The 24184-nt window shown below is 42.6% G+C and overlaps 1 protein-coding gene and 1 pseudogene across 1 annotated transcript in view; one reads left to right on the top strand and one right to left on the bottom strand.

Annotated features, from left to right (window-relative positions):
- Positions 1–24184, top strand: part of ATP10B (ATPase phospholipid transporting 10B (putative)) — a 129537-nt gene that overhangs the window by 86846 nt on the left and 18507 nt on the right. The window contains exons 14-20 of the mRNA XM_047782200.1: positions 2732–2916; positions 9736–10057; positions 12886–12962; positions 14299–14424; positions 19103–19303; positions 20794–20874; positions 22132–22236. Of these exons, the coding sequence (XP_047638156.1) occupies positions 2732–2916; positions 9736–10057; positions 12886–12962; positions 14299–14424; positions 19103–19303; positions 20794–20874; positions 22132–22236 (1097 nt within the window). The remainder of the gene's footprint in view (positions 1–2731; positions 2917–9735; positions 10058–12885; positions 12963–14298; positions 14425–19102; positions 19304–20793; positions 20875–22131; positions 22237–24184) is intronic.
- LOC125114072 (uncharacterized) lies at positions 918–1018 on the bottom strand (annotated as a pseudogene).

Below are 24184 nucleotides of genomic sequence, written 5' to 3'. Positions count from 1 at the left end.
CAGCAGGTAGTTGTAAATTTTGTTTTTTTTAGGAGAGAAGTTGAGCTCCAGTCCTTCTATTCCACCATCTTAATCCTATCTCCCTCAATGGGCTTTGGATGGGGGTCCTTGGACTCAGATTGGTGTCAGCTTCAGGGTCAGAAACTGCTGAGAAATTAAACAAACACAAGAGGCCACTCAGCTAGTGGCCAGAAGTTGTCTGAGCACCTCATCTCATCCCCTCCTTCCCTGGGGTAGTAAAAAGTAATACTTTTTTAAATATAAAAGGTAGTAACAAGATTTGGTCAGATGCATGGCAAGCAAGGGGAGACAGTTTTTTTCCCCACCTCCCTCTTTCTGCCTACTAACTTTGGGTTTCTTTGCTCTTCTTTCTCTAGTTGCTTTAGGTATAAGGTTAGGTTGTTTATTGGGGATTTTTCTTATTTCCTGAGGTAAGATTGTATTGCTAATAAAGTTCCCTCTGAGAACTGCTTTTGCTTCATCCCATAGATTTTGGACCATTGTGTCTTCATTGTCATTTGTCTCTAGGTATTATTTGATTCCTTCCAAAAAATTCCTCTTTGATTTCTTCAGTGATCCATTGTTTGTTCAATATCATATTGTTTAGCCTCCATGGGTTTCTTTTTTTTTTTTTTTTTTGCAGTTGGTTTCTAGTCTTATAGTGTTGTGGTTGGAAAAGATGCTTGATATGATTTCAATTTTCTTAAGTTTACTGAGGCTTGATTTGTGGCCCAAGATGTGACCTATCCTGGAGAATGCTCCATGTGCACTAGAAAAGAAAGTGTATTCTGCTGCTTTCAGATGAAATGTTCCATAATTATCAATTAAGTCTGTCTGGTCTTTTGTGTCATTTAAGGACTGTGTTTATTGATTATCTGTCTGGATGATCTTTCCATTGCTGAAAGTGGGGTGTTAAAAAAAATATGGAAGGCATCACAAATTTGTGTGTCATCCTTGGATAGGCCATGCTAATCATCTCTGTAGCATTCCAACTTTAATATATGTGCTGCTGAAGCAAGCATGCTCCCCACCTCCTTCAGCATTTTGTTTCCATTGTTGGTACAGCAGGGGTCTTTGTCTGCTTCCTCTCAAGGCCCTCTTGGAAACTGGCTCTAAGACCTCATTTTAACAGGAACCATAGGGTAGCAAGTCCAGACAGCTCCACCACCACACCAGGCCACCAGAATGTCATCCCATTAGGGTACCTGACCCTCTTCATGCTCTACTGAGTCTCCTTTGGTTTCATGGGAGCCTTCTGGCCTCACCTGGTGAGAAGTGCCCCTAAGCTCGTTCTGCATGAAAGAGAACACACTTGTCAGGACCCATAGGCTTCCCTGGCTGAAAAAAGCACTTGCCACCTTTCTGTTTCATTTTCCCATTCACACAAATAAATGTTTTTCTTCCTCTCTCCTTCACTCTGCCTCCCTGTAATACCTTCAATCTCACCTTCCAGGCTAGTGCTGGGAAAGAAAGCTGAGGTTCGGACACCACTTTTCATGAGGTTGTTTACTGGCACACTTGGGTCTGAAGGAGAAAAAAAAGCACATTTCAGGATAGAAAGGTTTCTATTTCTTCCTTCAAGGTGGCCTGGGATAGAGAGGACTGTGACTGGGAAGCTTTCATCCTACCACCAAGAAATTGCCATGCTCTTAAAAGCTGCCATGCATTCACATGGGGTCCCACAATATGAAATGATCTCTTCAATATGCATCCAACATAACCACTTTGCCAACCTGTCATCACTCAAGATTATGAAAAGAAATGGCATGCCTGCTCCTGTCCAGAGTGAAATAGGCAGCATTGAGTCTGTGGTCTGAAATGAGTCTCAATGTAAATGCAGATTTATTTTTGCTTAATCACTTAGCAACTGTTTGATATTTGGGTATATATTCATCAAGGTTGGTTCAGAGCTTGAGACCATTAAAAAATGATGGCATCTGCATCTTTAATTCCCTCCAAGAGTATTATCACAAACTCAAGTCTCTATTAATTCTGCAGTGAGCCCTTGGAGAGCAAAGGTTCCAGTCTCTCCACATTGCCTTCACTGCTGTTGCCACCACACCAATCCAGCTCTCCTCTGCCCTCCTGCTCAGACTCAACCATTAGCCCTGAATTCATCCTGCTTCCTCCACCCTCCAGTATATTCTCTAGGATGACCTCCTTAAAATTCAAAACCAACCCCATGACCTTCCCACTTAACTCCCTTTAATAGCTGTCGTTACTACCAAAAAATTGCCAATCCTTTCATGCCCTGGCAGGCTGTGCACGATCCAGCACCTTCCCTCCCTTCCCAGCCTCATCTCTCACCCCACTCTGCCTCCCTTGCTGTGTCATCCTCTACTCCAACCTCTGGGCCTTTGCACTTGCTGATCCCTCTGCCTGGAATTCTCCTCCTTCCTCACCTTTTAGGTTTATCTTCCAGGCTTGAGCTTGAATGGAACTTCCCCAGCAAGGCCTTCCGTGACCTTCCAGATGAAGTTCAGGTCTCCTAGTACATGTTTGCCCAGCACACTGGACTTATCTTCTAATGTAGTTCAGTTATAAATCCTTGTTCAGTGGGCCTTTGAGCCTCAAGAGCAGTGTCTACTTCACTGCTATATCCTGGTGCTTAGCACAGCCTAGAACATGGGAGACAGTTAATCATAATTGCCTGGCTTGATAGAGTTTTGGGGAAATTAAGCAGCTACACTTTCAATATAAATGTGAGCTCAGATGTCTTTAATCACTCTAGGAGCCACTGGGATCGAAGACCGGCTGCAAGAAGGTGTTCCAGACACCATTGCAACTCTGCGGGAGGCTGGCATCCAGCTCTGGGTCTTGACTGGAGATAAACAGGAGACAGCGGTCAATATCGCGTATGCCTGCAAACTGTTAGACCAGACCGACACTGTTTACTCCATTAACACGGAAAGTCAGGTGAGGCCAAAGCAGGGCCAATGTCCAAGTGCAGAATAGCATCTAGGCCAATAGGAGACAGGCTTATGGGTGGGATTTGGTTACTCCAAATCTTGGAGTTCAGAAGGTCCTGGAAGGTATCCAACCCGATATCCTCTACGTTATCCCCCCATGTGGTTGACCAGTCTATTTACATTATGTCTAACGTATTTGAAAGTTGTGCTTCTCTCAACGTATTCCACCCTTGGCCCAACCTCCCCTTTCTACATTTGAGAAACTGAAGACCACTGGGGCTTATCACCTGATCAGGGTCACCCTGGTAGTTTCTGATAAACAGACTAAGTCTAGAATCCTCTTCTCCAGCCAGGCTAATGCTATTTTCACTATCCAGCATATTTTATTTGCTCATAGAGCCTCAATTGTTTCTTATACTTTGGATTAACTCATCCATTGAAAAACCCCAATTAAATGGAAATGATTCTGAGTTTAAATTTTCAGCCCCCATTTCTATGTCAAATCGGTTGCCACAGGATGAAACCTGAAGGGAATAATACACGAGACCAGTCTGTTTTGGTGGGACAGGAGAGTGAAAAAGATAAGCCAAGTTCAAAAACTGCAATTTTCAACTTGAATAGGTTGTGAGTGGCAGGGAGCAAGGTTTGGAAAGAGAGGGCTGTAGAAAAGTCTAAAGCATATTTAAAGTTGTAATACAGTTTTATATTTAGGAGGGAAAAAATCTATTTTCACAATGCAAACTGCAGAAAGTAAAGTTCCACTGTCTCCTTGGCTAATGAATCTGGGAAGTAGGCATTGAGTCGTGTGCTTCTAGGAAAGGGAGCAGGGATTGAAATGGATGTGGGTCAGTAACAAGAAAAGCACTGTACTATGGGAGTGATGGAGTAGGGCACCTGGAGACCTAGAACATACTATTCAGAGAAGGATGGAGAGAGGGAAGAAGATGGGAAAGAAAACAGCAGAGAAAGAGAGGCAGGAAGGATGAGGAAATCTCATTCCTTCACTTTTGCCTGAGGCTGATCTGGACCCAGAATAGACTTCTTCAAGGTTTCCATTTGGTTTTCATTCCATGAAGAATCGACACACACATATTAGGAAAAAAAAAAAAAAAAAAAAAGCAGTGTGTCCTAATAAAAGTGCCGAGGGCCCTTTAGATGAATTGGAAAAATCATTTACTTTCTTGTCAGGTGCACAGATTATGCTATGATTAGATTAAGGCCCAATGTATTTTCAAAATGAAAATAATCTCAGGGAAATCTTGGCATTAATATTGTGCACAGGAAAGAAAGTAATTTGCAGCTTGCTTGAGTGCTTGATCTCTGTAATAGTGTGGATGCCTGCCTGCCCCGCTTGCAATGGAAATTCCATTTGCAGTGATCATTTCGCTCCACCTGATTCCACGAGGACATCTACAAGCCTGAGGGGGATGGAGTGGGCTTGTTCTGTTAAATGCAGTGCATTCCTGTAGGAAGCCTGAAGATGTTTGTTGATTAATTAGCCAAAGTTCCCAAGGAACCGTGGGCCGCACTCCATGTTGAGTTCAGTCACTGTCAACAATTTTAAAGCTCTCTGCCACCCTCCAAGATGGTACCTGAATGCTGAGCCTGCTCACACCCCCAGACCCACTAAACCTGAGAGATTAGTCTTTCTCATCCCTGTGAAAAAGTAGTGGGTGCATAGCTATGGTAAGACAGAAACTGGGAAAATCCATTCTAAATCTCATAAGTTTATTTAAACCTTAGTTTAATGTAATTACATATTCTGTGGATATTTCCTCCAATGGTTTTAATCTGCCTAATGCATTATAAATTGATTTAGGGCTACTGCTTCTTTGTTACATATCTTAAAGCTATTAGCAAGTCATGGGGCCTCTCTAGACCTCAGGGCTCTAACCCACCACTGGAAATGTTGATCTGTCAAGGCATTTTAGAAAGATTGCTTAGTGTTAGATAGGAACTAGTAACAACAACTATTATCATTCTTATTAACAATGAATCTTGAAGGCTTAATATGGTCTGGATGCCATACCTCTTTGAATTTCATTCTTCTCATCTGTAAAAAAGAAGCTAAAAGTTTATTTCAGAGGCTATTAGGTTTAAATAAGTTTGTAGAAGAAAAATAATTATTCACACAGTATTTGTATATGGTAACAAATTATCCCCAAACTTAAGCTGCAGCAAACAATGGACATTTATTATCTCACGCTGTCTGAGGGTTAGGAGGACAAGAGCAACTTAGCTGAGCTCCTCTGGTTCAAGGTCTCTATCGAGGTTGCAGTCAAGCTGTCAGGGGTGTGAGCTCATCTAGAGGCTCAACTGGGTGGGAACTTGAGGATGGAGAGGGTTCATTCCAAGCTCATAGACTTGATTGTTGGTAGACCACTCCACAGAGATGCTGCAAACATAGCAGCTGGCTTTCCCCAGGGTAAGCCATTTAAGAGTGAGAAAGAAAGAATAGCTAATTGGTAGCCACAGTCTTTTTATAATCTAACCCAGGAAGTGATATCCCACCACTTTTGCATTAGAAAGAAGCCATTAATCATAGCCTATACTCAAGGGTTGGAGATGACAGGAAGGACATGAATACCAGGTGGTGGGGATCACTGAACCCCATCTTAGAGGCTGCCTGCCACAGCACCTGACATGCACTAAATGTGAAATGACTGGTACTTAGTGCGATTATCTCATAGAAAATTTGAAATAAGTAAATTCAGAGATTTTGTTTTGAATCTTGTATTTCTGATGATTTGCTGCAGTCATATGTTGGAATTTCGGGTACACCTCATTTTATTGCACTCTATTGCACTTTGCCATATACTGTGTTTTTTTACAAACTGAAGGTTTGTGGCAACCCTGCCTTGAGCAAGTCATTAGGCACCATCTTTCCAACAGCATTTGGTCACTTTGGGTCTCTGTGTCATATTTTGATACCTCTCACAGTTACTTTAAACTTCTTTGTTGTTATTGTATTCATTATGGTGATCTATGATCAAGTGTTCTTTGATATTTTAGGGAACCATGAACTGCACCCATATAAGGCAGCAAATCTAATTGATAAATGTCATGTGCATTCTGACTGTTCCATCAACAGGTCATTCCCTGTCTCCCCCAGCAACTCAGGCCTCCCTATTCCCTGATACCCAAAAGTATTGAAATTAGACCTATCAGGAATCCTACAGTGACCTGTAAGTGTTCAAGTGAAGAGTCACATATCTACAGCTTTAAACCAAAAGCTAGAAATGATTAAGCTTAGTGAGGAAGGCATGTGGAAAGCTGAGACAGACCAAAAGCTAGGCCTCTTGTGCCAGACACTTAGCCAAGTTGTAAATGCAAAGGAAAAGTGCTTGAAGTAGAGTAAAAGTGCTACTGCAGTGAACATACAAATGAGAAGAAAGTGAAATGGCCTTATTGCTGATATGGAGAAAATTTTAGTGATCTGGACAGATCAAGCCAGACACAACATTCCCTTAAACCAAAGCCTAATTCAGAACAAGGCTCTAATGCTCTTCAATTCTATGAAGGGTGAGAGAGGTGAGGAAGCTACAGAAGAAAAGATTGAATCTGCAGAGATTGCTTCACAAGGTTTAGGGAAAGAAAGCCCTCTCCACAACAAAGAAGTAAAAGATGAAGCAGCAAGAGCTGATGTAGAAGCTACAGCAAGTTACCCAAAAGATCTAGCTAAGATCATCCATGAAGGTGGCTATACTAAACAACAGATTTTCATTGTAGACTAAATAGCCATTTAGTAGGAAAAGATTCTGTCTAGGATTTCCAAAGCTTGAGAGAAGTCAATGCCTGGCTCCAAAGCTTCAGAAACAGACTAACTTTCTTGTTAGGGGCTAATGCAGCTGATGACTTTAAGTTGAAGCTAATGCTTTACCCACCATTCCAAAAATTTTAGACCTCCTAAGAATCATGCTGGATCTACTCTGCCTGTGCTCTGTAAATGCAGTAACAAAGCCTAGATGACAGCTCATCTGTTGATAGCATGTTTTACTGAATAGTATAAGCCTACTGTTAGGACCTACTGCTCAGAAAGAAAGATTCCTTTCAAAATATTACTGCTCATGGACAATGAACCTGGTCACTCAAGAGCTCTGATGGAGATGGACAGTGAGATTAATGTTGTTTTCATGTCTGCTAACACAACATCCATTCTGCAGCCCAAGGATCAGGAAGTAATTTCAATTTTCAAATTTTTAAGAAATACATTTCATAAGGCTACAATTGCCATAGGTAGTGATTACTCTGATGGATCTGGACAAAGTCCATTGAAAACCTGTGGAAAGCATTCACCATTCTAGATGTCATTGAGAATATTTGTGATTCATGGGCATAGGTCAAAATGTTAACAGGAATTTGGAAGAAGCTGATTCTAACCTTCATGGATGACTTTGAGGTGTCCAAGTCTTTGGTGAAGGAAGTAACTGCAGATGTGGTAGAGAGTTATCCTGTGGCACAGCAGGTTAAGGATCTGGCACTGTCACTACTGTGGTGCCTGTTCCATCCCTGGCCTGGGAACTTCCACTATGCAAAGCTAAAACAAACAAATAAAAGATGTGGTAGAACTAGCAAGAGAACTGGAATTAGAAATGGAGGCCACAGATATGACTGAATTGCTACAGTCTCATGATCAAACTTAAATAACTGAAGTGTTGTCTCTTATGGATGACCAAAAAGAAAAAAATCCTGAGATGAAATCTGGTGAATATGTTGTGAAGACAGTTGAAATGACAACAAGGGATTTTAGAGTTTTACCAAATTTGGTAGATAAAGCTGTAGAATGTTTAAGAGAATTAACTCCAATTTTGAAAGTTCTTCTGTGGGTAAAATGCTTCCAAACAGCATTGCATGCCACAGAGAAATCATTTGTGAAAGGAAGAGTCAATCCATGTGGCAGACTTCATTATTGTCTTATTTTAGGATATTGCCACAGCCACATCACCCTTCAGCAACCGCCACCCTGATCAGTCAGCAGCCATTGACGTCAAGTCAAGACCCTCTACCAGCAAAAAGTTATAACTTGCTAAAGGCTCAGATAATAGCACTTTTAGCAATAAAGTATTTAATTAATATATGTACACTGGTTTTTTAGACATAATGTTACCATACACTTAATAGACTTCACTGTAAATGTAAGCTTTTACATGCCCTGGGAAACCGAAACAATCGTGACTCACTTTATTGCAATATTCACTTGATTGCGTGATCTGGAACCAAACCCACAATATCTACAAGGTACACCTGTTTATAACATGTGCCAATCCCAACTTCCAACAAGGACTGCCTTGATCTCTCCCAGAGAAATGCTTCCAGTATAACCACCTACTCCTAGAACTACTTCCTGTGACCGCTATAGGTCCTTTGCACACCCTATTGTCTATGGTGCTCTGTTTAGCATCCCCTAGAGGAAGACTCCAGAATAATGACCTGTAGTTCTACTCACTACAGAAGAAATTATTCCAAACATTTTCAGAAGCTTCTAGATCAGTGGTCTTCAAACCTGTCATTTCAGAACAACCATCACAGGTTTTGTCATAAGTCCTGTATTACCTGTACTGTTGTTTATTTAAGGATTTCATTTAAATGGACTCACTTTGAACATTTTGAATTTTATTTTCAGAAGTTTTTAGCACAGCAGTAAAGGGAAATTTTTCATTCCTTGCCACCAATAAAAGAACACTGCTAAATAAAGAGCCTATGAACAAAACAATGCTAGTAAAGTTGATAATGCAGTTGACTGCCACAACTTTTCTCTATCTTTATTTTAAAATGATGTTCTTAGAACTGGGAGAGGCATTAAGGGTATATTTAGATCCAAAAATCTGTCCTTATCTTTGATAGAATCAAAAGAAATGGAAGAGAATTGATAAGAACAATAACTCCTTCACTATGTCTCAAGGTAAACAGAAAAAAATCAATAAGAAGTTTCTTTAAATCAATAAGACTCACACACATGGTCAGTTTTAACCAGCATGATACATTTATATCAGTGGATAAACATGCAGTCAATGTATTTTTTCAATTAAGAAGCCACAGTTCAGGAGTTCCCATTGTGGCTCAGTGAGTTAAGGACCCAGCCTCTCTGCAAGGATGTGGGTTCAATCCCTGGCCTCGCTCAGTTGGTTATCTGGCATCGCTGCAAGCTGCAGCATAGTCCAAGACACAGCTTGAATCCTGCATTGCTGTGGCTGTGGCATAGGCCAGCAGCTGCAGCTCCGATTCAACTCCTAGCCTAGGGAACTTCCACATGCTGCAGGTGCAGTGGTAAAAAGGGGAAAAAAATTAAAGAAGCCACAGTTTAAGTCGTAATGATCTGCCTCCACTACCAAGCTGGATGCCCTTGGCCAAGTTACAAAGGGTTTCCCCATTCCAATTTCCTCATCTCTAAACTAAAGTCAGTATTAGCCACCCCCCCACCACCAACCTACCCCACAGGAATATTCTAAGGAACAAAGGAGAAAGGAAATGAATTGTGGAAAATGGAAAGCATGATACCAGCGTGACATATTGTCATAATTTGCCATCAGATCAGTATCATTTATTATGTTACACCAGCCCTGTATCAGTTCCCATCTTGCTGAGCTTTCTCCGCTCCCATTCCCAAGCTGTCTCTCTCCTATGTTGGCCATTAATTTGGTTTCAAATTAACACTGTTTTGATGTTATTTGAAACATTGCAGAAAAATGTAAAAATCAGAGTATGTATCTTAGGTCATCTCTCTGGTGGTAGAGTTTTATAACTATTTTACTAAAGGACCAAGTGAGATTTTTAACCTCTGTTTCCAATGTTGCTAATACCAAAATCATTATTCTGCTCTTTACAGGAAACCTGTGAATCCATCCTCAACTTTGCATTGGAAGAGGTGAAGCAATTTCATGGACCACAGAAGCCAGCCCGCAAGCTCTTTGGGTTCCGCCTACCTCCTGGGACACCGCCCCCCACCTCAGGAGCTGCAGTTCCAGAGGCCGGATTGGTCATTGATGGGAAGACATTGAATGCCATTTTCCAGGGAAAACTGGAGGAGAAATTTCTGGAGTTGACTCAGTATTGCCGGTCTGTCCTATGCTGCCGCTCCACCCCACTCCAGAAGAGTATGCTCGTCAAGCTGGTGCGAGACAGGCTTGGAGTCATGACCCTTTCCATAGGTACCCGTCCTGCTGAGATGTGGGTGGCAGTTTGGCAAGGCTTTTCTGACAGGATGTCTGGACCACAGGTGGAAGGTCAGGTATCCAGTCAGGATGCTCAGGCCAAGGCTCATCGTCTTAGAGGGAGAGAGTTCAAAGTTACACTCAAAATGTGGCAGCCTGGAATTCTCACTGTGCTTCAGCAGTAACTAACACAACTAGTATCCATGAGGATACAGGTTTATCCCTGACTTCGCTCAGTGGGTTAAGGATCCAGCATTGCCTTAAGCTGTGGTGTAGGTCACAGATGCAGCTCTGATCCCACTTCACTGTGGCAATGGTGTAGGCAGGCAGCTGTGGCTGTAATCAATTTGACCCCTAGCCTGAGAACTTGCATATGCTGCAAGTATGGCATATGGTGCAAAAAAAAAAAAAAAAAGATGCAGGAGCCAGCAAATGAAAACAGAGGCTAGGTAGAGTGGGAGATTAGGATTAGCAGGTCCACTCAGGAAAAATTGGGTCTTGGATGGAGGCCAAAGCCAGGAGGGGCCTCAAATTCAGAACGCTCGGGTAGCTCAATAATACACACTCAGGCCCACTCAGTCCTGGGATGCAGGTCATGTCCCCTCTACTACTTAACATATGGCACAATACTGTGAACCCTGTGTATTTGTGGATTTAACATTCTACTGAGAATTGACCGCTGGTGGGGAGGTTTTAAAAGTGGAGCCTGTACCATATTTAATGTGTGTTCATTTCTAAATACAAGACTCAATGCAGAGTATACCCTCAATAAATGCTGGCTTGTTGGTTGATGAATTCCCCATAGGAGGCTAAATTTTTGTCATGGTTGAGGCAGAGAAATTTGAACCATCCTTACTTTAGACCTTCCAGGAACAACCACATCTGGTTTACAAGAATCATCATGATCTGGTTGACATCAATTCTCAGTCCTTTCTCCCCGCAGCCACCTACCTTCCTCTCCCCAACATTCTGCCCTCCATGTTCCAACTGGACGAGGCTACTTATTCTCCACAAGCTTCATCCTCTTGCACTTCCAGGCCTTTCCTCAAGCTGTTTCCTCTATAAGAGCTCCTTTCCATCCTACCTACTGTTCCTTTTCTCTGGGAGCTCCTGCAGAGCCCCAAAGCCCTGCTGAGCCTTCAATGATGAGCTGCCCAGTAGACCAAGAGTTCCCTGAGCAGTTCCATCTCATGCCCCACACTTAGCAGGCACACGGTCAGTGTTGCTTCTGTTTAGGGACATTCTTACAGATGGTTCCAGTTCTCTTCCTCCTACACAGGCATGGAAAGAGATTTTCTTTCCTGGAATTTCAAATAAAAGTCCTCTTTTATATGTTTTTTTTTATTCTGATCTTCAGGTAAAAGCAGTTCAAAACCAGAAAAGGAAAAAAAAAAAGAATGGGAAGAAAGAATACAGGGAGCAGAGATCTAGCAACTGCATCCTAATTATATTCCCTGAATTGTGCTCTTTAAAACTTCAGAAACACTCAAGGCGATAGCCCAGGATTGATTCCCTGAGGTCAGGAATTGGCATCACTGTGGCAGCAGCAGAAACAAAACCAGCAGGGCGAGAAATAGTATGTTCTACACCTCGACTTCCACTGGCTTGTAGCAGAAGAGGTTAAAAGGTGGATTTGCCCTGCCATGGGGAAGATGAAATTTATGCACTGTTGTGCTATCACGGAAAAAAAAAAAAAAAAAAAGCATTGTTAGAAGAATAGTGGCTACTTACAATGACAACATTTTTAAGATTAATAAATGTTGCTGCTGATAATTAGGTAGAGAAAATTCTCTCCCCCAATTTCATATTCTCTATAATATCACATATAAATTAACTGCAGATTATGATGAAAACCTACTGGAAAAACAGGTGGTACAGGAGGAGGATGAAGGCAGTTGGGTCTACAAACCAAGGCCCTCAGGCTGAGTCCAGCCCACTGGGTTTCTGTAGAGACACCAACAGTGGTTTTTGTTTTTAATGGAAGAATATGTAAAAACTATTTGCCTCTCAGCAATAACAGTTGTTCGCTTTTGCTTCTTGGCTCACAAAGCCTAAAATATCTACTGTCTGGCCCAAAAGTTTGCTAAACTCCAGGGTGAAAGATAAGGCTTTGGGAAAACCTCACTGTAGAGAGGTGTGCTGTCCAGAATGGTTGCCACCTGCTATATGTGGCAATTTTATTTTAAAGAGGAATTCTCCAGGCACCGTTCAAAAGTCATAGGTGGCTAATGGTTTTTGTATTGGACTGTTAAGATATAGGACATTTCCATCACGGGAAAATCGGTTTGATGTTGCTGTTTAGAATGGGGGCGTGTGTGTAGTCCCATGCCCTCCCCTCCAGGTTCCCCAACCCTCTGAGTTCATTGATTGGGAACTTAATGTAACTAGAAGTACTCAACCAGAAAAGTCAATCTCATCTACCTTGAGAAACGTAATACTTCCCCCGTCCTTGGATGCCATTGACAATCTCTGGTGATTTAGCTGTCCAGTATTCCAAAGTTGTCTTGACGTGGTCAGTATTTTAAGTTGTACTGAGTGAGAGGAAGTATATTGGCCTTGGAATCAGTAAAGGACTGCCCAAGTTTCATTTACCGTTGTATTCCCAATATCTAACATTGTATCTTAAAAAGGGACAGAGTAAGGCTTCTTCTCCACAGAAGAAAGATGGTTCTCAGGCTCAATCAATTTCCTATAGGACTATTCAGAGCAACATTAGAAGGATTCAGCTATGGTGAAAATGGGAATAATTTAGAGACACTTATATAAAACTTCTCATTATCATGCAGCCATTGGACCAAGACCTCAGGACCTCTCTCTCCTTTCAGGTGATGGAGCAAATGATGTAAGCATGATTCAAGCAGCTGATATTGGGATTGGAATATCTGGACAGGAAGGCATGCAGGTATTTTTCTCTTCAACTCTTCTAGTTACTTTCCTACTCTCCTTTATCCTTAATAGTGAGTTAAAGAATTCTCCACATTGTTGGAGGAACTTGTGCAGAAGAGCTTTGCACAGTTACCATGTGAAAGGCAGGTTCCTTCCATGCCTATACGTAACCTCCATGGCCACATCCCTACTGCCCAGTCCTTCAGAACAGAGAGGGAGAGCAAAGGATGCTTGGCTTTTTACAGACAGCCAGCAATACCTATATTCTAAAGCCAAATAGTACCCAACTTTTCGGGGAAAATTAAGCCTTCCCCTGATTCCACGCTTCCTCCCTGTAATCTCCACCCACATGTAGGGTTGCAGCACCCCCTGTGAGCAGTGACAGGAATAAGGACATTGGAAAACATTTTCAATTGCCATTTTAGTCATGATGACTAGACGGACCTGTGAAGTGCTCAGTGTACCTTAAAAGTGTACCGAATTTACTCAAAAGTCAGCTTGGAACAAGCATCCTAATTGAGCTGCTAATGTTCTTCTTTAAGACAGACCTCACTTTGTGGTTTTGAACCGTAATGATTGTGTTCCCACCAGTGCAGGCATAGGTGCTATGTAAACTTGATGAGGGGGAACAAACACTGTCCCCTTTTGTGTGTCTACCTTAAGCCAGCACTCTAGTCACACTTCACAATGGTCATTCCCATTAATTTAGAAGTCACTACAGCCCTGGGTGTTAGGGATTGTTATTCCAGTTTTTTCCTTATGAAGAAACTGAAGCCGAGAGAGGTTAAATACACTGACCAAGGATTTAATAACCAGGCATGTCAAGCCTCATCCTCTTAAAAGTGCTACAAGCTGTGCCTTGTTCTGAGTAATCCCTAGGGCAGAAGACACATTTCAGCTCCATGGAGAGAGAGAGCTCTCCAGCTGTCAGCTCCATCTGAGAGTGGAGCCAGTGGCCTGCCTCAGCAGGTGTCCAAGAGGGTTCAGAAGTTGGAGGATTACTTGCACCGAAGGCCCCAGTCTGTAGTCAATCAGCACATCCCTAACGTGGTACCCAACACACACCCATTCACAGTAAATTCTTATTGGATAAATGGAAGGAGGGAAGGGCCAGACCAGACCAGTGGTCCTTTCTGACCTGCCCTCCTTGGATTCTAGTGAGGTTTGAATTTTCCTGAAGAGAGGGTGGGGTGTCAGAGTCCAAAAAGGCCACCCGAGGGTGCCACATGTGAGAAAGGGTCTTTCAGACCCTCCCAGCTGTGGATCTGGAACAGGGCAGGGCCATAGAGGGGGCCTCTGTGGTGCACTGGCAGCTGTGCTTGGAGGCTAACGTCTCTGCTCTACCCTCCTAGGCCGTCATGTCCAGCGACTTTGCTATCTCCCGCTTCAGGCACCTCACAAAGCTGCTGCTGGTGCACGGCCACTGGTGCTACTGGCGCCTGGCCAGGATGGTGGTGTACTACTTCTACAAGAACGTGGTGAGTAACCTGCCACCTGCGCCCTGGGAGTCCTGGCTGGAGGGATCCACTGTCCCCATTCGGGTAGACAAAGCATCTGGGCACAAGGGAATGTATCAGGCTGACTGGACTTTGAATCCAGAACTGTCCCTTACTAGCTCAGTGACCTTGGGCGAGACAATTCACTTCTCTGGGCCTCAATTTCTTCTTTGACGAAGTGGGACTAATCCTGCTCAGTGAGGTTATTATAAAGATTGGCAATCCTGTCTGGCAAGCAGCTGGCTCATAGGAGGCAGCATGAGTGGTTACGAGTGGACTCTGGAGGCAGATCAGATTTGTTTTCATTCCAGGTTTCTGTATTCAATAATCACCCTATGCCTTAGCTTCCCTGTCTATAAAATGGGGATTGTACCTGTCTCTTTCTTATACACTTGTTATGAGAATGAAATGACAGCTTGTGCAGAAGGTCATTGGCAGGGAATGGTCAACCTGTAATCAGCCATTCTTTTTTTATCATTGTTACTGCTGTCATTATTGGGGGGGGGGGAGGGCCTCCATAAATGAGATTTATTCTCTGATTACAAGGAAGAAGGATTTAAAGAACCATTAGCCTGGCTTGTAGCTTAGGTTTCCTCCCCAGATAGAACCACCCCAATACCAGAGGTCCACCCCACCCCCTTGGGAGATTGAAGGGAAAAGTTTAGGACTGGAATCTTTGGCTTCCACCCCACAACCTACATATCACTTGATCATTGCCAGCCTTCCCAACAAGGATCTCTGAATAAAATATCAACTTGAAAAAACGTTTAGAGTGGGATGACCATTTGGGTTTTTAGTCTTGCCTGACTGTAGCTTGCTGTGTGAACTTAAAAGACTTACTTAATGTCTCTGAGCTTTGATTTCCTCACCGGTAACATGGGGAGACCAGGACTCCCTCTGCCCTTAGAAGTATTATTGGGAAGGCTTTAGTACCACAGATCTGCATAGCACATAGCACTACATATATATATATATATATATATATATATATATATATATATTCACTCATGTGAGAATATTATTGTTTCTCTAAAAATATGTTTATGTCTGTCTTGGTGATAAGGGGTCAAAGCAGGCACATACCAACTGAGGTATTAAAACTGTCAGAGGCTCTTGTTTCCAAAGCCCTTGATTAATGGCGGGCATAGGAAGGAGTCAGAACACTGCTGTACTAAGGGAGGGAACGGGGCCTGAGCTTTTCATTGTCTAGTTCAAGAACCTTTGAGGTGATCCCGAAGAGACTCCAAATAGACTCTTATTCCTGTTTGCGTAAGGAAAGGGGGAGGATTAAGACTAAGGTGATGGAAGAGAAACACATCAGCCTAGTAGCAGCTACAAAATAGCGTGCTTTTTTTCTTCCTGCACCATTCTCCCAGGCCTGCTTTCAGGCAGCATCACAGTCACCGTCACTGAGGAATACATATTTTTGTGTAAAGTTCAATGTATATGTAAATAATCAGTATGACAAAAAATAATGGAAATTTGGGAGTGCCCATGGTGGCATAGCAGTAATGAACCCAACTAGTATCCATGAGGATGAGGGTTCGATCCCTCGCCTCGCTCAGTGGGTTAAGGATTCAGCATTGCTGTGAGCTGTTGTGTAGGTCAAAGACGTGGCTCAAATCCTGCGTTGCTGTGGCTGTAGCATACGCTGGCAGCTATAGCTCTGACTTGACCCCTGTAACCTGAGAACTTCCATATGCCCCGGGCATGGTCCTAAAAAGACAGGAAAAAAATAACATAAATTTGATAAACTGGGTGGTACCATTGTTTCTGCAAGTCTCTGGAAACAAGTCTCTATTTGACCTGAAAGACTGTTTTACTCAGAATTCAAAATGCCCCTATTTAATCTTTTTTTCTTGCCTGCAAAAGAATTTCTCTTTTGAATAAGCACAGCCTCTTCTCTGCATTAAATTTGTGAAATAGAAAAGGAAATGTTTCCAGCCAGCCATTCTTTCAAAGCTTAAATGATATTTATTTCCAGCCTGATGCCGTGCTCAAAATTGTGATACTGATGCCGCATTATCTCCCCATTGCAATTAGAGGGTGGAGAACTATGACTTCCACATCCGAAACCAATTTCAGATGGGATTAAAACCTTGCCTGCTCTGAAATATGAACAATGAATTAATTACTGCACTGTAGCTTCTTGGGAGGAAAAACAGGTGCCCAATCTCAGCAATGCCATCACAGGGTTCAGTGTGCTCCCTCCTGGGTACAGAGAACCCAGCCAGGCAGAGAAATGGAAACGAGTGAGGTCCTAACAGGACCTGCAGAAGAAGGAAACACTCTCACGTTAAAAGTCCAGGATGAGTGTCAGGGCAATAGAACCACCAAGCCTTACTTCATTTGTTCAAATAACAGGAATATCCTCACTGCATATAGAGCAGAGATCTAGACAGATGGCATCCCTGCTCTCATGAGGCTTACAGTCTAAAACAGGGATTAGGAGTTCCCTTGTGGTGCAGTGGTTTAAGGATCTGGCATTGTCACTGCAGCAGCTCAGGTCTTTGCTGTGATATAGGTTCCATTCCTTGTCCAGGAACTTCCATATGCCATGGGTGCTGCCAAAAAAAACAAAAACAAAACAAAACTTGGGCTCAGCAAAAGTCTGCAAAGGAGAAAAATCATAAATACTTTCCACTCTGTGGGCTGTTCAGCCTCTGTCACACAAAGTCAGCTCCATTGTGGCAACATGAAAGCAGCTATAGACAATATGTAAATGAACCCAGTAAACCCTTATTTATGACTGGACTTGACATCCAGGATGTCATTTGACATCTCCTGGTTTCAATAAATCTTCTCAAAATGTGGTTTTTGGACCAGCAGCATAAGTTATCATTTCGATGCTCGTAAGAAACAGGGATCTCCAGGCTGCACACCAGGCCCACTACCTTGGAATTTGCATTGTGGTAAGATCCAACACAATCATGGGAACATTAAAGACAGACAAGCACTAACACAGGAGGAACAAAATTAAAATTTAAAAATCATTTTCGTCCATGCATCTCCAGATCAGGGTGTCGGGGACTTATGGGCAGGAGACTCTTAGCCTGATCCATCCAGAAGAAAATAGCGTTTAAGCTATGGCTTGAAAGACAAGGAGATTCAGCTATGAGTTAACCAGTTTCCCAGCCAAGGAAAAGAGGTTTGAAAACCTAAGTCCTTACAGGAAATATTTCAAGTAGTTTATGATTTTATAGCATACCTTGACTGTATCTAAGTCCAAAATGAAGTGTAAATGACTTACAGTAAAAACACAAAGGCAATAGGGAAGCTATAAGTGAAATATAAGAGTAGATCAGGAACCATAGAAAAAGGAGTTTAGTTGCACCAGGAACCTGGGATGAGAGGCTCCCAGGTTAAACGTGTGCTTAGACCCAGCAGAACAGTTCTCCCAGACAAACACTCTATTCTCTAAATTCAGAGATCAATTTGTCAGGCAGACCTTTAGAAAAGAGGTCACAGTAAAACCTTCAGAAACTTGTCTTCACTGGAATTTTTGTAGGAAATGAAAACTAACCTCCATAGGGTCACCCTTTTTTATTATTACTTTTTTAAATTATAGTTGATTTACAATGCTGTAAGATTTCAGCTGTATAACAAAGTGACCCAGTTACACATATGTATACATTCTTTTTCTCACATTATCCTCCATCATGTTCCATCACAAATGACTAGATATAGTTCCCTGTGCTATACAGCAGGATCTCATTGCTTATCCACTCCAAATGCAACAGTTTGCATCTCCTAAATCCATACTCCCAGTCCATCCCACTCCCTCCCCCTTCCCTTTGGCAACCACAAGTCTGTTCTTCAAGTCCATGAGTTTGTTTCTGTTCTGTAGAAAGGTTCATTTGTGCCATATATTAGAGTCCATATATAAGTGATATCATATGGTATTTGTCTTCCTCTTTCTGACTTACTTCACTTAGTATGAGACTCTCTATTTCCATCCATGTGGCTGCAAATGCATTATTTTGTTCTATTTGTGGCTGAGTAGTATTCCATTGTGTATATGTACATATTCTTAATCCATTCATCTCTTGATGGACACTTAGGTTGTTTCCATGTCTGGGCTATTGTGAATAGTGCTGCAGTGAACATAGGGGTTATATATCTTTTTGAATGAAAATTTTGTCTGGATATATGTCCAGAAGTGGGATTGCTGGATCATATGGGTAGTTCTATATTTAGTCTTCTGAGGTACCTCCATACTGTTTTCCAAAGCAGTTGTACCAGTTTACATTCCCACCACCAGTGCAGAAGGGTTCCCTTTTCTCCACCCCCTCTCCATGATTTGTTATTTGCTAGTACTTGACAGCTAGTACTTGACAGAACTGGGAATTCAAAACCGGTCCTCTCTGCCTTCAAAAGTTTATACTTTTAACCACTATAGTTCACTTACTTGAAGAAGCTGGTGGAATTCCCTTCATGTCCTAAAGGTTAATAGTAGCTTTAGTAGTGGTAGCAGCAGCTGCTGCTGCTCTAAAGATAAGCATTATCTCTAGTCCTTACATAACCCTACATGGATGAATGAGGGAGATAAAGCTCCAAGTCCAAGCAGTGACTTGTCAGAGGGACCCAGCAACACCTGGTAGATCCTTATGCATGAGGCTGCCATGGGTTCTTATGCACAAGGCCTGGTCTCTGCCCACAGTGCTATGTCAACCTGCTCTTCTGGTACCAGTTCTTCTGTGGCTTCTCCGGCTCCACCATGATTGACTACTGGCAGATGATCTTCTTCAATCTCTTCTTCACCTCCTTGCCTCCTCTTGTCTTCGGAATCCTCGATAAGGACATCTCAATGGAGACCCTGCTGGCATTGCCTGAGCTGTATAAGAGTGGCCAGAACTCCGAGGTGAGGGGCTTGGGCAAGCAGGGCGAGGTGGCTCACACTCCTCCCTGGAGGTGTCAGAGGAGGAGAACCGGGCAGGAGGTCCTGTGTCCTGATTACCATACTGTCACTACCTCCCACGTGACCCAGGAACACCCTGTTCCTAACTTGTTTCTCACTTGCTATTGATGGTGATGGACCAGACCAGTGGGTATTTTTCTTTTTAGGTATTCCTTAATTATATCACACATTAATATGAGATTGCCCTGGTTGAAGGGGAAGAGGGTGTGCAGAGAGATCCCGTCCCCCTAAGCCACCACCTCTCTCCAGGCCTTCAGCAGAACCCCCGCAGCTTGGTGTGGAAGCACACCCTGCCCCTGGGACTAAAAGTTTGCTCAGCAATGAGTGAGGCTTTATAAATGTGTGTTTCTACTTCATGTTTGGAAAGGCAAAACTTAGAATTCAAGATTGCACATGGTCTAGAATTTGCTGACATCGAGTAGGCTAAAGAAGGCTTGAGAAGCCATCAGGATGGGCTCCCAGAAGACACAGAGGACACAATGGAGCCCTAAATGATTTGGGGAAGACAGAGAGTAGGTACTCCAACTAGCCCAGATACAGACCTGGAGCTTGGATGCAGAAGGCAGAAAAGGAACCTGACTGCCTCTAAGGGGGAGGTCTTTGAAAAGGGATATAAAAATGCATGAGGGTACCTTTGCACCCTGGGGAAAGGAGGGCAAAGCCAGGTGTGGTGTTTGAAAGCCAGGATATTTTGTGGATAGCCAATGAAGAACTAAGCCCCAGTCCTAACCCTAAGATGGTGGAGAGCAACACAGCCTTCCCAGTGCTTCTGGAGAGTAAGACATGGGGATGGCACCTGTACAACCCGGGCCCTTCTAAATGCCCCTTCCCATAGGCAAGGTGGCTACAGAGTGTCTTCCTTGAACAGCTATATTAAAAGGAGTTAATGTAGCAAAATCATTCACTGTTAAATGCTTTAACTTTTCCCCAGGAAGGCAGGAAGAGTGAAGAACAAAGTGAGAAAGCTTGTCTCTGAAGCCATTGAGCTCTCTCTTGGGAACCTGGAATCCCAGGCTGTGATTGAAGAGCTACCTTTTGGGTGCTATTCTCAAACCTCAGAAGCTCTAAACTTACCAAGTTTGTATTAGCACTAGCAATGTGCTAATAAATGATAGCTGAGCCCTTACTAGGTCCTAAAGCACACTTATGTTTAGACCTCTTGAAACCCAAGGTGTTGTTTTTATCTACTTTAATGGAAGAAGAACCAGTTCTCAGAGTTTAGTGACTTTCGCTAAGGTGATACAGAGCTGGAAATTGGCCTCAGGTCTGTCACCCATAGGTCTGTGCTCTTAACTGTGTTATTCTATTGCCTCTAAGATAAGAAGAATTGTAAGTGCTACATTGTCTTTCCCAGCTATGCAAAAAAAAATTGCTAACAAAGAATAGAGTCTTGTTTTGATGGTGGTAACTGTCACTGTGTTCTTTCCTGGCAGTGTTATAACCTGTTGACTTTCTGGATTTCCATGGTGGATGCGTTCTACCAGAGCCTTGTCTGTTTCTTTATCCCCTACCTGGTAAGTTGTATAGTCCCATTGAAACCACGCAAATAGAAGGGTAGAACTTGTCCTATTTATATGAAATCCCAGGTTAATAGTGTCTCTCTGGACACTTCAGAGCAGGGGCTCCAGATAGGTGGCCTCCAGACTCCATCCTATCCAGAGTATTTGGAAAGTAAGAATACATATTACCAAAACATATTAACTTCTGCCAGCTTCTATAAAAATGAAAGCCCTCATTCTACTGGGTCATTTTTTTCCTTCACAGCAAAAATCCAAAGTTGACTCACAACCCTGCTTAGATAGGGTACATGTTTTCCAGTTTGCCATAGTCCCCACCAAGCCCTATTGATCATACCTGGCCTTCTTCACTCACTGACTGCTCCTTACTGGAACAATGAAGGTATATGAATTTACACCCCATGATTTATATTTAGATTTGTGCTTCCAAGGTCAATGTAGCAAGCATTCAGATGGCAAAGAATACCAGCCCCTCTTACTTAAAGAGTGAGAATTTATGTAGCAGAGGATATCTATATTCCTCCTGGACAGGGAACTCAGATGTGGAGTAATTGCTACCAGGTAGACAGTGGTGTCTTTTGTCATTTACAATATAACGGGTGTTGAGGAGGTGGGTGTTTTTGTGCTTTCTCTGAATTTCCAGTTTACAGTATCATCTCCTGGCCAGGTCTCTGCTTGCTTTTCTACCTCATCTTTTGCCCTTACTACGTGCTCAATAGACCTGCCATCTAGGACTATTTAGACTTTTCACCCTCAGTTCTAGCCTTTGCCTGTTCTGCCTTTCCTCTCCTCTCCAGAGAATAACTCCTCTTACTACAGTCTCAGCTGATTTCTCTTCTCTACTATCAGGATGCCTTGTACTTGTCTCCATTGTAGCCTTCACCCCTTAAATTCTACTACATTTGCCCTGCCTAGTAGATTCTAAACTTCTTGAAAGTGGACATAGAAGTGTCTTTAACAACAGGCATTGTGCTTGGCAGGTACTCAATAATACATTCTTTGTTCACTAATTCTATAGTGTTCTTGAAAACTTAGCATGGCTTCCTTTGCAAAGACACTTTAAAGAATTTAGTCCTGTCAACTCACTCATCTTGCCTGTGCTTTGGGTCTGCTCCACGTGGATGGGAGCTGGACAGCTTCTCCCCCATTTCTTCCCCCCACCCGCACCCCTTGACACCTGCCCTCCCTGATGCTTCCTCATCACTTGTCAACACCATGGCCATCTGACAATGCCTGTTTGCTCCCCCTCTGCAGACCTACAAGGACTCTGATATCGATGTCTTCACCTTTGGGACACCCATCAACACCATCTCCCTTGCCACAATCCTCTTGCACCAAGCAATGGAAATGAAGACCTGGGTAAGTGCTGCAGAGCCCTTTTGGCCTAAAAATTGTGTTCCTGTCTATTGGCCACATTCATATTTCTGATTTCCTGGTTGTTTTACCTGTATCGTTGGTCCACCTGTGTTTCACTTGTACAAGGAAAAAGAGGCATAGAAGATAAAATTCCTGGCCTCAACCATCTAGCCAGTATGCTAAAACTAAGACATATAAATACAGTTTGTTGCCCAAATAGATATTTTTGGTTAAAATATTCAGGGATGTTTGAGAGATGAGGAAAACATTAGATGGACCATACTTGAGGCCATGCTAGGGAGGTATGCTCCTCATTTAACCTGGGGGTAAAAGATCAGAAGACTATCTTCATATAAGCATATTTCAAGCACGTCCAAATATCACATTTTAGTATCTGAAAAGGGGATGCCAGCTTCTCATTAAATTCAGCTAGTCAATGATAATTATAAATACAAGGAGCTTAAAATTATATGCTGGAAAGTTCCATTGTTGTGCAAAGGGTTAAAGATCCAGCATTGTGACTGCAGCAGCTTGAGTAGCTGCTATGGCATGGGTTTGATCCCTGGCCTGGGAACGTCTACATGCCATGGGTATGGCAAAAAAAAAAAAAAACTTATATGCCAGGTACTTATCTACATGATTTTAATGTATTATCTCATTTAAACTCCCAGAGCCCTTTGTGTTAGGTGGATTTGGAAGGGGTTTTTTTTTCACTTTTATTAAGATATAACTAATACATAGCATAGTATAAGTTAAGTTGCACAACATAATGACTTAACATGTATAACAGTTGACCTTTGAACAATTCCACGTTTAGGGATGCCAACCCTCCATGCGCTGGGAAATCCACATGTAACATGACAGTTGGCCCTCCGTATCTGTAGATTCAAGCAGCCATGGATCCTGTAAGACTGCAGTATATGAAAAAAAATCTGTGTTTAAGTGGAGCCATACAGTTCACACCTTTGTTGTTCAAGGGTCACCTGTACTACAAAGCGATGGATGTTAACTAAATGTGTAGTGGAAATCTGGAGTTCCCTGGTGGCTTAGCAGTTAAGGATCTGGCATTGTCACTGCTGTGGCTCTGGTTACTTCTGTGGTGCAGGTTTGATCTCTGGCCCAGGAATTTCTGTATGTTAGGGGAGCAGCAAAAAAAAATCATTTTTCAGTATGTGCATGTTAGGTGTGGGGTTTTTTTATTCTTATACTATAGAGAAATAGGAGTAAAGATGCTAAGAAACTTTCCCTAAGTAGTTTAAGATGGAAGCAAGTTTGAACCCTGGCCATCTGACTCTTAACCTTTTAACCTCTATGCTAATAGTGTGAGGAGATAAGATTGACAGGTGCAGGGAGACCACTTTACAGAAAGAGTTGTCCTTAGCCAAGCTGAAATGCCTCTTCCTAAAAGCATTTGTATTAAATATTTAGAAAATTTTCCAAGTAGCCTCAGCGTGTTCCCAACATTCTGCAATGGAACTTCCTCTCCATCCCCTGCTGTGACTGTCACAAGCTGGACCAGACTCTGACACACTGGGCGGTGGCTGATAAGAACTGCTCAAGGGAGCTTCTGAATCATTGAGTTCCCATCTTGAAAAGTCTTCTGCTCCAGTTCATGCCAATGACAGAGAGAACAAAGCGATAAAACAAACAAACAAACAAAAAACAGCCAAGCTTAAGTTCAGGATAAATTTCTTTCAGAACCACCAGCACCAAAAGAGGCTGAAATACCATGGGAATGGAGAGGTATTGGCTCAAACTGAAGGCTTCCTCGAATCTAGGGCAGGAAAGAGACCACAAAAATTGGTGTTGGGCTCTACAGATTAAGAAAGACTGGAGCTTCATGTACTCCTGAGTCCAAGGTTTGAACTGGAGCTCCTCCAATCAAGAAAGAAAGCTGAAGGAAACATGACAAGCTATTGGGAATTATAGCTTTATCAGAAACTGTGAGGAA

The sequence above is a fragment of the Phacochoerus africanus genome, chromosome 1 (genome assembly GCF_016906955.1).
Source record: "Phacochoerus africanus isolate WHEZ1 chromosome 1, ROS_Pafr_v1, whole genome shotgun sequence".
In the NCBI taxonomy this organism is placed as follows: Eukaryota; Metazoa; Chordata; class Mammalia; order Artiodactyla; family Suidae; genus Phacochoerus; species Phacochoerus africanus.
Note: the sequence above shows the minus strand (reverse complement) of the source record. Positions and strands in the feature narration are given on the sequence as shown.